The 12,940-nt window shown below is 42.9% G+C and overlaps 1 protein-coding gene across 4 annotated transcripts; it reads right to left on the bottom strand.

Annotated features, from left to right (window-relative positions):
- Positions 1-3,356: 3,356 nt before the first annotated feature.
- CSTF1 (cleavage stimulation factor subunit 1) lies at positions 3,357-12,445 on the bottom strand. 4 transcript variants are annotated; one of them, XM_013951428.2, is made up of 7 exons: positions 11,954-12,073; positions 11,130-11,300; positions 10,165-10,360; positions 8,456-8,733; positions 7,490-7,687; positions 6,513-6,903; positions 3,357-5,035 (listed from the first exon to the last, which is right to left on the bottom strand). In XM_013951428.2, exons 1-7 carry the CDS (start codon positions 12,071-12,073, stop codon positions 4,776-4,778), a joined length of 1,614 nt encoding a protein of 537 aa, XP_013806882.1. In that variant the 3' UTR covers positions 3,357-4,775. The 4 variants fall into 4 exon arrangements, with proteins under 4 accessions (XP_013806882.1, XP_067163521.1, XP_013806883.1 ...); XM_067307420.1 differs by lacking the exon at positions 7,490-7,687; XM_013951429.2 differs by lacking the exon at positions 11,130-11,300 and having other exon boundaries at positions 3,358-5,035.
- Between the last annotated feature and the right edge of the window lie 495 nt (positions 12,446-12,940).

Genomic DNA, 12,940 nt, shown 5'->3' with positions numbered 1-12,940 from the left:
CAGATGAAGGAAACATTCCTGTGGAGATGATAAATCCTGAAGCTTGCTAAAGTATAGCTACCAAGAGGTACAGATGGCAAAACTGATGGAGGGCAAGTGGGTGCACTGGACTTTTAGCTGATCAGTAGAGACTAATTTCAAACCACCCCTGTGCAAAGAATAGGCAAAATCTAGGGATGTTTCTCTGACTACTTTCAAGCCAGTGGTCCAAGAAGGCAAAGTGACAGGCATTTTTAAGTTTCCCCGTCCTCAGGTCTTCACACTTGAAAAAGCCCATCATCAGAATACAGGCAAGCCTTGCTTCCTAGTTTCCTCAGCTGGGTGGCTACAATTACTAATCAACAATTGCCTTCCGTAATGCGGAAGGACTAAAGAGAGGAGACCCTGACTGGGTGCTAAGATGTTCCTTTGTAAAATGAAGGCTTGTCAAAACTGTAAGATTAAGACAGAAGAGAGATGTCTGCTGTTCAACTAGCATCATCACGGTGGAGTCAAAGCTGCTGTCTAATGGAAGATTGCTCTTCTGTAGAAGGGTAGTGAACATTTGCCAGATGTTCAAAGCCCTTGACAGCTAATGGTCTTGGGCAAGAGTTCTGTTTTACAAAGGCTTGTTTACACATTTGCTTCCTCTTTAAGCTGGAAACAGAGCTGACCTTAAGCTTTGAGGAACAAAGAGCTTGAGACAGTAGAATTGCAAAGTTATTAGCCTCCAACTCTGGAAGGGCATAATAACAGAACATCTGAAAACCAAAGGTACACCTAGCAACTAAGTATACTTGGTATACGCACACATCTCATAGCTTGAGGAGACAGCTGTCTCCATGCTATAATGCTCTTCATTCTCTTAAGAGTACTGAGGAACACTTATTAGGAACAGGATAAAGCTTTCCCACAACCCTCAACTCCCTTCCTCCCCTATGTCACGGAATCGTCTTTAGAATCCCACTGAACTGCTCAGGGAGGAAATGCAGATTTGGGAACAGAACATGCTTCCAAAACACCCAGAAAAAGACGCTTCCTCTAAAGAGGTTTACCAGGCTTGCTCTCTATTATCACAGACAAGTGAGTGGCAAAGATGCTCTCTTCACCAGCTGTATTAGTCCAGAAGGTTGAGGCTTGCTTAACACTAGTTTGAATATTTCAAGGAAGAGCAATTCCAATACAGACCACATGAAAGGTCAGTACTGTAGTTGCAACGTTGGATTGTTCTTGTTTTTCTTAAGATAAACAGAGCTGTTCTGAGGCTGTTAGTAAGTTCCATGATCCAAAGACACTATCAAAGCTGCCTCATAGCAGTGATGAGTTCAGCAGAGACTTGTACTATCTTACTAATACTAGAAAGAGCATTAGAAACAGTCATTATTGTTTGACCTTTCCAAAACTCACCCTAAGACCAACAACAAATTTTGGAGCTTTTTTTTTTTTTTGGCTATTTTAACAGATGCTTATAGCACAAGGGTGACAATAAATAGTGTTTCTGAGAAGGTGCAGGTCAGTTTGTCTGGACTTTACCTCTGAGTGTGTCTGCTCAAAGGCAGGATGGGAAGTATTTTTTGAACTACCTGCCTAAGCTATGGAGCAAGGTAACTAGCTTGGCAAATCTCTTATTCTTACTGTGAAAAGCAAAGCATCTTAACGCAACTACCTACATTTTAATCAATCAATACAAATATCTTACAGCTACATGCACTTCATTCTTCCTCTCTGCAGCAACAAAAACACTTAAAATAGTATTGCTTAAAGACAGAATCATATCTATGCTAAGGATTGTAGAAGTGTAACTTTTTACTGTGAGCAAAGTAAGTAAATCCCCCTGAAAGAGGTATCTTGACAAGAACAACCTATACCAAGCCTTAGGCCTTCTAGTTTGAATTGGAAGTATACCATCACATTCTAGCTACCCACTACAAAAGCATCAAGTGGAAGAAAAAGGACATTAATCACTAAAAAGTAATCAACAACTGCATACTCTGCTTTCTCTTGACTTCACACATGGCTTCACAGTTTTCTAGTTTCCTTATAGCCAGCAGATAAGAGAGGGAAAACAGCAGCCCCTTCTTGCTTCCATTACTCTCAGATTTCTGCATCCCACTCTCCCCTAAACACTGGTGACACTTGTAGCCATCTACATGTCAAGAGCATCAAACACAGCTTCAGGTGTGAAGCTTCTCTGACCAGTAAGTCTGATCACACAAAGAACATCTATGTAGATTCCTCCAAATTTGTACAGTGGAGAGATATGTCCCCCTTCAATCAAGTGCAGATCTAACAGGAACACTAGGTGTGTTCTTCAAGATGCAGCAGTAGCTCCTCTTACAGTACTTCCAAAGCATGCTTACTCTGAACACTGCCTTTTTATATAGCAAACTTGCCTTCTCATTCTCATCCCAAATCAATCACCTCCAGCCATCACATAGTGCCACTGGCATTTCGCACTCCAAAAGTATTTTACTCCTGATTGCATTATCTATTTATATAGGATGAGTAAGTTTTTTCCTGTCTTTATTCCCCTGAACAACCCCCCCTTCCACAAACCCAAACCCCTGGCCTCAACCAAAATGATACACAATACGAAAAGAAATAAAAGGGTTTGCTTCAGTATGTTTTTGCCCTAAGGAACAAACCTCTGCTTTTATGTTACAAGCTAAAAGACCACAGACCTAAGGAAGCATGAGGTGAAAGCTAGCAGCTTGCTACCTTATCAACTACAGCAGTGGTTTAATAAATAAACCCCCCCCCCAAATTACATTTTTAAAATAGACAAGATTCACCAGCAGCAAATGAGTTACCTACAGGCAACTTCTTTAACAGAATTAAAAGGAAAAAAAAAAAAAATCAGTAACCTAGCAAAAATTACCACTGCCATCAATTTAGCAGGCTGACTCTACCAGACGGCGGGTGTTACTGAGCTAATTCACCATGCATTAATAACTGCGCGGCAGGACTTCCCTTTTCCCTCCCACAAAGCCCTGGTTCTCCCTGCTCTCCTTGCTCCTCCACCAAAAAAGCCACATAAACCACCACCTCTTGCTTCCCACATTTCTAAAAATTGGGGGCAAGGAAGGGGGGTGGTGGTGGCAGAGGAACAGCAGGGGAAAGAGGGAGGGAAGGAGATTGCTAAGCCTAAGAAAAAAGTTATTGCTATGCAAAAGAAATTAAGACTAAAAAAACAAAACAAAACACAAATTGCATTCCCTATCTGTTTCAAACAAACAAACAAACAAACAAACCCCACCCTACATTCCAAACCGTAAATCTAAAGTTATGTCCGGTTCACATGTTCACATGCAATGCAACAGACCAACTCAGCAAACTATACCACATTCCCAAAACAGAACCTTCTGATATTTAATTCGCTTGCCCTTTGTTATATAGAAAAGAAAACTAATACATTTCCTTCTTCATATATTAAATAACTTTTTAAGGTAATTTTTATTTAAATACAGACAAAACCTGTACCCTCTTCAGCCCTTGACAAGATACTTCATCAGTGGTAATGGAAAGTTAATTGACAGTAAGAACAATCTAATATTTGGAAATCCTAACGAAAGCAAGTGCTGAGATTATGACTAAAGAAAGCCTCCCAACTGTGAAGCCCAGGAGTACTGCATCACTGGAGCTGCAGACAGAATGCTTGAAAGAACATATTTAAAGCTTTGCGCAGGCCAGATAATCTGTAAGACGTAGTGAATTTTCAAGTTTACAGAAGGTTTAAGCACAGAGTATCTTAATAATCTGTAAATCTGGTGAATATGATGTCTGGGAAACTTGCACTATTAGGAATAATAAGTAGAATTATTTGAATTTTTTGTTTTTTGAACTAAAAAAAGAATGTCATTCAAGTGCTGTGTAACACATTGCAACTACAGAATACAAATTTCTAAATAAAATGAAGTGACATTTCTGAGGTACATACACAAAAATCAATACGCGCAACAATTTATTTCTTTGAGGGGATACTATAGGTTTCCATGGCAAAATTATTCTCATCTTCACACGGTGCAGCACTGCCACATAAGCCTTTTGCAGTTGCAGTGTGGATATCCCTTGAAAATACCACGAGCTTCCTTTCAAGTCACACTTGTTAAGATAAATTCAAATGAAAGACAAGATTTCAAGTCTGAGCTTTAATATCAGAACTAGAACACCATTTCTTGAATTCATCTAAACAATTTAAAATTGTGTTTCAAATTTTTATGGCACAAGACTGGCTCAGAATTGAAGGTCCACTTGGCCAATTAAAAAACAAAACAAAACCCCCACAAAAAACAGACTAAAAAGATACAAAACAGAGCTTTACAAAGCATAAGTCAGAACTGAAAGCAGCTTAAGGCTTCATTAAAGTATTTGCCAAGTTCTGCTGTTACTTGTGTAATCCATTCTTTAAACAGACTTCAGTGGGATTGCACAGATACAATGCAGAGCAAAACTGGCTCATTCTGCCCAGTTTGAGCAAGATTTAGTCACATTATCTTTCACAGGATTTAGAGACAGGAGAACAAGTTTAATCCTTCTTGCAAGGATCATTTTATTCCCCCCTCCTCTCCCTTGAGTACAATTAGAGATGACTTACAAAAATTAATGCCACATACACACTAATAAAAAAAATTAGTGTGGGGCAAAAACTTAGTCTCAGTATTCTGATATTTTTCTGCCACATTTGACAGAATTAAAAAACAGACACAGCATGGCTCTCATCTAGGCATCTGTTGGCGGTACAATCAATACAAGATGATATAACGAGTCTGGATAATCACTGTTTTATAAAGCTGTCTTTAGTCTGTGGTTGACCTTCTGTACCAAAATCTAGCTCTGTAGTCATCACTGCAAGTCATGAAACCAGGATTGGTAGGAGAATGAACAATACAGCGGACAATGCTGTTGTGCCCAAGAGAAAGAAGATTTCTCCGTTCAGCAGTTCTTGAATCCCAGCAGCAGAGACTTATGGTCCTTTCGTCCGGAAGCAGCACATAGTCCTCTGTATGGTTGAAGACAGCCTGTGTCCTGTGTACTTGTCGTCCACTCAAACCAGCTCCTGTGAAAATAATGAAAAGATTCAGTAAATATGTGCAGTAAAATATGAACCCAAGTAGGATCAGTTTCAGGAAATTTTCAAAGACCTAAAAGTAAACCTCCCATAGATACCAACTGCTACAGTCTAAAGAGACTTATTTTCTCAGTTAGTATACAAATTGTGCATAGAACAGTCAAATCAATTATGCATATTGTTTTGTAGTTACATACATAGTATACTCTAGAATTTCTTAGAGATTGAGGACAGAAGGGATTTAACTACTCCAACTGTGCAGATCAAGGCACACCATTCACAGTCTGAGCACAAATACTTTGCTTGAATAGCAGTTTTACATTCGTTTTTTGTATGAGGCTTGCAACCGTAACTAACTTGAAAGGCCACTGTTAGTAGAATGTACAGATCCTCACTGTCAATGACAACTTTTGTTTCTTTTATGTGTGTGTATCACATTGTATGACCTAGCTTGGTCATACCTCCACTCTACACCCCTCCAATTTTGGCATTTGTGTTTCATATGTAGATATTTCTTTTGCAAGGAACATAGCACCATCCTACCTGACATTTTGCAAGGTTTATTAAGGAGGTGCTGCACCCTGCTGGTTGAGAGCAAAACACAGCTAGTATACATAAAGTACTCTACACACTGGTCCCAGAAGCTGAGATACAAAATTCCAACCTGCTCTCATCTTATCTGCTACCACTGTGTCTAATAATATTTAAGCACACTACTGTTCAACCCAATAGCTTCTTCATTCACACAGCTGCTATTATGTGCAAAGTTTTCATATCTTTCACTCGCTTCCAAGTCCCACTGAGATCAAAGTATCATATTGTCAGCATGCTCTGAGTATGCTTACCTTGCACACAACTGCATCCTCCAAAAACATACAGATGTAGCCATTTTTCAGAATATTTCCATGGCTTACCAGACCCATCTTTTGCACTACAGTCTAATGGTTAAAACAACTGTTTGAAGGCATGTTCAATTCCCCCTCAGTCTGGGGTACTCTTCAGGCAAGTGGCCTATTCTAGCCAGAAGTGGATTAGGCCACTTTTGACCCTTCCAGTTGAAGCTGTGCCCCTAGCCTAGCCATAAATACAACAACGACAAAAATCAAAATGATCACAAGCAAGAAAAGCCACGATGCTGCTTTGCTTTAATAATCACTGTTTCTAACACATTTCAGAAGAAAACCTAGAGAACAAAACCCTTTGCACAGATGCCCTAATCATTACAGGCTATTCATGTTCCTTTTTTACTTTCCCTATTTTTAAAAGATAAGTTTCCTTTGAAAACAATGAAGTAAATCCACCTAGACTAAACAGTTTATGACACTGGCTGATATGCAACAATCACAGCTTCTCTTCTAGACGCAATTTATTTTTCAGCAGTAAGACTTAATTCTTCTGACAATACCACCCCCTCATTGGTTAGAACCTGAAAAAGAAGATACTTTGAAGGTCACCTGCCACATACCTGTATATTTGACCAGCGTTCGACCAGTGGATATCTCCCATAGTTTAGCTACAGAGTCTTTTCCACTTGACAAGATATACTTTGAATTTTTGGAAAAAATAGCAGAACAGACTTCAGCTCCATCATGTGCCTTCTCAAAAGTAGTGATACAGCGATTTGAAACACCATCCCACAGTTTGATGCACCCATCCTTACTTCCTGTCACGTACATATTTGCACTTGCATTGTAATTTACTGAACATATAGCATCAGTATGCTGATCTTGAGGATTGCAAGACACAAAACACTGAAAAGTATTGATATCATAAAGGCGTAAGGTAGGATGCTGGGTACCAACAAGTATGAAATCTCCAGAAGGATGAAAAGAGATCGAGCGTAACATCTCTGCCTCCTGTTTGGTCAAAAAACACATAATCAGTATCAGTAAGAAAAAAAAAATCTGCAAGAAAAGGTTAATTCTAATGATGTTAAAGTGCTATAAAAAAGTTAAATTATCCATTAGCATAATGTGTTATGTTTTCACAAAATAGAAAATGCTTCACAGAGTATCAACATGAGACAAAACATTTAAGCGCATCACAGTTTTTGTCCTTGAGCAGCTTGCAGTGCCCACTCATTTTAAGGATGACATAACTGTGAGAGGAGGTTTTGTCAGCCAGTCACATACCCCGAACCCCACCACCACATAATTCCAAACTGCCCTCCAAAACCAAGATAATATAATTGACTTCAAAGCTATCAATATTACATTAGGTCTAGAGTAACAAAAACTAAACAGGCACTAGATTTTTAAAGACTATAGGTATCTATTATGCATGAACTCTTAACATATAATTACTACAATGCCGGTAAATTGTGTAATTGCATACTCCTGCCTACCTAGCCATATATAAAAATCAGATGCAATTCGGCCACTGATACCTCAGTACTTATAGATTCAAGCTTTGGTTGCTCTGAATGGGACTATTGTATCTAACCTGTATATATTTGAAGGCTCTTTTGGCAGAAGGTTTTGAATAGTCAAACAATTTAAGTGTGTAGTCCCTTGAACCAGATGCTAGAATCTGTTCTGTTGGATGAAAAGCTAAACACGTAACTTCATCCACATGATCATACAGAGTCCGAATAACAGGGTGATTTTCCATGTTCTGCTGTGCTGTCTCATTCATCATGACCTACAAAGAACATTCAACAAGTTAGAGTCCTAGAAGGCAGAACATACTTCTGACAGGAAATGTAGTTTTAGTATATGCTTGAGCAGCCAAAAACCAGCTTTCTGACATATAACTCGGCATACAATCAATAGTGATTGTCTTAATTATTTGAAGGCCCATGACACATTATTACCAAATAACATCCCTGTATCTTTACAAAGATTGACTTGTCCAAACCAGTATCAATAGCAGAGAGCTGACACAAGAAAACACAGTCCAAGGGTACTAAGCATCACCTTCATCCTCAACAGTCCAAATCAAGGCACTGTATTGCCGTGGGAATTAGAGGAAGCTGTACCAACTGGGGAAAGCTGCAACTTTTATTCACATGGCATACTGCTGAGAATTTGGTATGTCTAAGCAAAAATAAACCCCAAACCAAAAAAAAAACCCCTCCCCCAAACCTTTAAATTGCTACTCGATAACTTTATTAGAGAAAAATGAACATGAACAAATATGAGTTCTGTGAAACAGTAAGTTGTGAAACACACAGGCACTGGAGGCTGTAAAGGTCAAAAATGTAAGTGAGTTCAAAAATAAACTGTGTTCACACAAGATAGCAATCATCAACAACTGTTAGAAGTAAGTATAGGAATTGGAATAGGAAATATGGCAAGACAGACATTTGGTCCAACCCACTGGGCCAACCATAAGGCACAGACACAGCATAAAATAGAGACAATACTTCAAAAAATTAACCACGTGGCTATAATTCAAGTGATATTTTACCTCAATAGGCATAGCACTTTTGGCCAACATTCTCTCCGTATCAAGAATTTTTATTGAGGCATCAGCAGATCCTGTAGCTATTAACTGTCCATCTCTGCTATACGTAGCTACACGACATGGTCCTTTATGAGATGTGACATAACAAGTTTCATATTCAGAAGCCTCAGGAGACATGGTTTGTACATCTGCATCAAATTCTAAGTCAATTCCTGTGCCTGGTGCTACCGTATCTGACCGTCCAATTGCATATTGAACAGCACTGTCATCGTTCTCCATTCCTGAAAAGAGAAGTTAATGTACTTAAAGTATGCTAACTTTCCCCATAGACAGATAGGCTGTGGCCAGATCTGTGCTACAGATTTCTCTAACAGCTATATGAGTCAGACATTAAAAGAGATGAGCCCTCCTATTCAAAGCTGAGCTAGCAGAACATACGAAGTTATACAGCAACACTTGTCATGCGAAACGAGAGGTAATTTGGCTACACTAGAGCAGAACATAGCTTTGTAATTTTAACCTTAGAAATATACCCAGCAAATATCATATTATACTAAGTACTGATAAATGCACTACCAATCACTTTGGGAAGCCATGGACAGACCTATAGCAAGCTTTTTACAGAAGGGAGAAACAAACCTCAACGCTATTATTACATGAGATTTAAAGTTAAAAATGTTTTAGATCAGATTTTTTACTGATTCTTTTAATTTTTGTTTTATTGTATTGAGGAAAAAAAATCCCATCCCACAAACTACCCTAGCATTGCTAATAAAAATGATTACTCCTGTTCACACCCACCCTACAGATTTAACTTTTTGATTTCCAGCATGCATCTACAGGATGAAGACAGGTCAGGCCTGGAACTTGTAATAAGGCAGGATGCAAGAATTTTCAGCTATGTGCCTAACTGTGCTCATCAACCTATCACAGGTGATGGAAAAGTTTTCATTGCTTTCATCTACAAATCAAGTCTACTATTCTTATTTCACACAGAAACAAAGCTTCACATATTTATACCCTTGGAACTCAACTAGTTCAGGCAGCAGAACCAGCTCAGTTACAATACACAGAGGACATACTGCTATGCCTAGGCCTCTTCCAATAACTTTGTTTTAACAGCAGCTCAGGTATTTTGACTATATACTATGGCACAGATGTACTCTCAGAGAGAGAGAGAATAGACTGTACCCTGGCTGAGGCCCTAGACTGTGAAGCTTGTTTTTGTCAGACCAGCGTATAAAGGCTAATAAGGATGGCCAACAGAAGGGCTTACTCCCTTTTCAACTCTTTCAGTGAGAGTAATATTGAAAAATTTTCTACTGTTGATAGAGAACTGTGTGGGTCAACCTATTTCTATCACATCTGTAGACTCAATGATCCTGTTTACTGAAGTATACTTTTTAGAAGGCTGTCAGTCACCCAGGACCCTGGACAGGTAATCCTACATGCTACAGAAGTTCAAACAGACAGACTTTGACAGCATTCACTTATCTCTTTTGCTTTCAGTGCATATTAAGAGAAGAAACATAGAACTGAAATGCACCTCAAAAAAACACAGAGGCAAAGGCTGTATCTAAACATGTAAAAATGTTATAGTACCACTAAACATGAGCTTTGTATTCTCAGTAACATTAAAGTCTTAATTCACATGGATTTAAACTATGGATTTAGAAACTGGAATTTTATGTTATTTTTTTATTCTAGCTTACCTAATTTAATTAGGTGCAGCAGTTGCTCAGACGGTGCACAGACTGACTGTGGTTTTATCTCATTTATCAAACCATTTGCAATATTTATGTACCCATCATATAACAGCTGACTAATGATTAGTTTATAAAGTTGCTGACGATCTTTCAAGCTGACTTTTGTTCTATACATTGTGAGCAAGGAATGCCTTGGAGGGGCCTGAAATAAACAAATAAACAAGAAAAATCACAGGTAAGAGGGTTACATATAACAACTGTAATAAAGCATAAAGGACCTTCTGCTGAACTTCTGAGTAGAAGACCATAGCTAACACTATCATATTTTAGGTAAGATTCGGTATTAAACAGAGAAATGAAAAATGCTATAAAATGAAAGAAACTTGTTGCACTTGTTTGCTGCAGAAATTAAAATATTGCCATTAAATAGAACGGGAACCATATTAAGGAGCAATAAAGAAAATGATCTAGTGAAAAAAGGCAGGATTACTTAGCAAGATTATTCTGTCAGTATCTTTCATTTAGCCTTGCTAGTGCCGGCAGACAGGTGGACCCGGGCACGCAGAGCCAGGAAGGCGATTAACAGAAAACGTGCAGGGAAGTCAAAACGCTAACCACCCTCGCACAGCCCCAGACCGTTCCCTCCCTTTCATCCGAGGCTCTCACGTCCTCTCCACACCTCCTCCCGCCCAGCACATGCTCCTCTTCCTCCCCTGCACCCTCTCCCAGCCCCGAGTAATAAGACCAATAACCAGTTTCGGGGACCAATAACCAGGGAGGGAGGGGGCGTGGGGGAAAGGGACTGAATGAGGGCGGGGAGAGTGCTCAGCCGGAGCACAGCGGTCACAGAGAGCAGGCTTCAGACACCGGGGGCGGACAGGCAGCTTCGGGCGGGAGCTGCAGAGGGCGAAACCCGGCCAAGGCAGCGGAGACGAGAGCAAGGGAGCGCCCAGAGCAGCACCGGTACCTACCGACCCTTCCTTCTGCCTCCCTCGCTCTCCCCCTAAAATGGCGACCGGAGCCCTGAGCGCATCGATTGGCGGCGGCGGCAGGGGAGGAGGTGGCGGCGGCGGCCGAGACCGAAGAATGCTCCTCCGCGAAGGCTGCTGCATCGAGCGCCCGCAAATCGATTGGAGGCGACTCTTGAAGGAGAGAATTGCAGCATCACATGACAGTGACACCACGCGCGCGCCCGGGCACTGGCAGGTCCCCCCGTCACGTGAGCGGTGACGCGCCAAGCGCGCCCCGAGCGCCCTGGGGGGGGGGGCGGGGGGGCAATGGGGGGCAGCGATGGGGCGGCCGGGGGGCACGGCTTGGCCGGGCGGGCGGCCGGGCCCCTCGGCGGCGTCGAGCGCGGCCCGCCCCCGGGGAGGGCAGCGCCCCGGCTGGAGAAGGCGCGGCGGTGTTCCGGGGTGGGATGCGGGAGGCAGGCCTAGGTGACCGGGCAGCCCAGGTGACCTGCGTGGGGGGGCCCACTGGAGCTCAGTGCGGGTCTTGGCAGGAGGGTGACTCAACTCAGCAGACCGGGAGCCAGGATTCTTTACTGTCCCAGCTGCAACGCTTCGAAACGCTGCTTCTGCTGGGACACCAGTATCCCAAGCACGGGGACATTCACAGGGGCTAAAAAACCAAAGTTCCTGGCATTGCTGCTCTGTGCTGCAGGGCTCTCTGATGAGTTCTACAACTTAGGCAACACAGTAACAAGCACCTCACGCTGCCGCACTTCACGGGCTCTCAGCAGGCTGAGAGCCTGTCCCAAGAGTACAAACACCACCCTCCCAGAAGTCCTACTCACGTCAGCCTCAAGAAACGGTAGTCGAAGTGGACGTGGGTCAAGGAGGGGGGATGCCATGCTACCCATGCCCCGTGGGAGCTGTCGTCTATCACATGCTGCAGCGACACGACGACCTGACATCTTCTTTTTACCTATCCTGTATCACTTGTAAAAGCCGACACACCAGACTCGCCTTTCCACTCGTTCTCAACGCTGCAGAGCCAGTTAGAGTTGCCTTCAATCACGCTTCTTCAGAGGCTCAACGTACTCAACCTAGTTTTGGCTGTCGCTTGCCACTCAGTGGCTGGGGTCCTCCTCACAGGTGTGAGTGGGACCACGTAGGCAGCTGGCCTCTGAGACAACACAACAGCCCCAAGCTCCTGTTACGCTTGTCCTCACAGACTGCACTGATCCTTCACTGCCACTCCGTGTCTCTTCAAATACCTGTCAGGCTTTGGAAGCTGCAAGCAACTGCACGTCACCACTGGTGTAACACGACGGTCTGCTTGTCCCCCTCACACGTGTCCGCGGGCTGGTGAAGGTACCTCTGGCCAGGCGTCACCTCGCGGGCTGTGCGGCGGTGGGCGTCCCCTTCGCACTTATCCTCAAGAGCTCACGGCACGCGGAGCGCTGCCCTGGGCTGCACGTCTGGGCAGTGCGAGACAGAGGCCTGCTTCTCCCCTCTGCCTGTCCTGCGGGTCCTCCGGGCTGGGAGCTGCCACCCGTGGCACCTACCTCGCTGGCAGGACACAATGGCCCCGAGCCCCACTCGCGCTCGGCTTCACGCGAGGTGGCAGCACAGCCTCTCCCTCAGCCCAAGGCGGAGGGTGTGTGTGTGGAGGAGGCGAGGGAAGCGGGTTCGTGCCTCACAGGATGCAGGACTAACCTGAAGCCCTTCCCCCCACAGCCGGCTGCACGCTCTGAGGCCTCAATGGCTGTGAGGAAGGGATGGTAGCTGTAGCGTTGCCACAGGTGGGTGGTCTGGACGTACGCGATTTGCGTAACGGA

Source organism: Apteryx mantelli, chromosome 18 (genome assembly GCF_036417845.1).
Source record: "Apteryx mantelli isolate bAptMan1 chromosome 18, bAptMan1.hap1, whole genome shotgun sequence".
NCBI classification, from domain to species: Eukaryota; Metazoa; Chordata; class Aves; order Apterygiformes; family Apterygidae; genus Apteryx; species Apteryx mantelli.
Note: the sequence above shows the minus strand (reverse complement) of the source record. Positions and strands in the feature narration are given on the sequence as shown.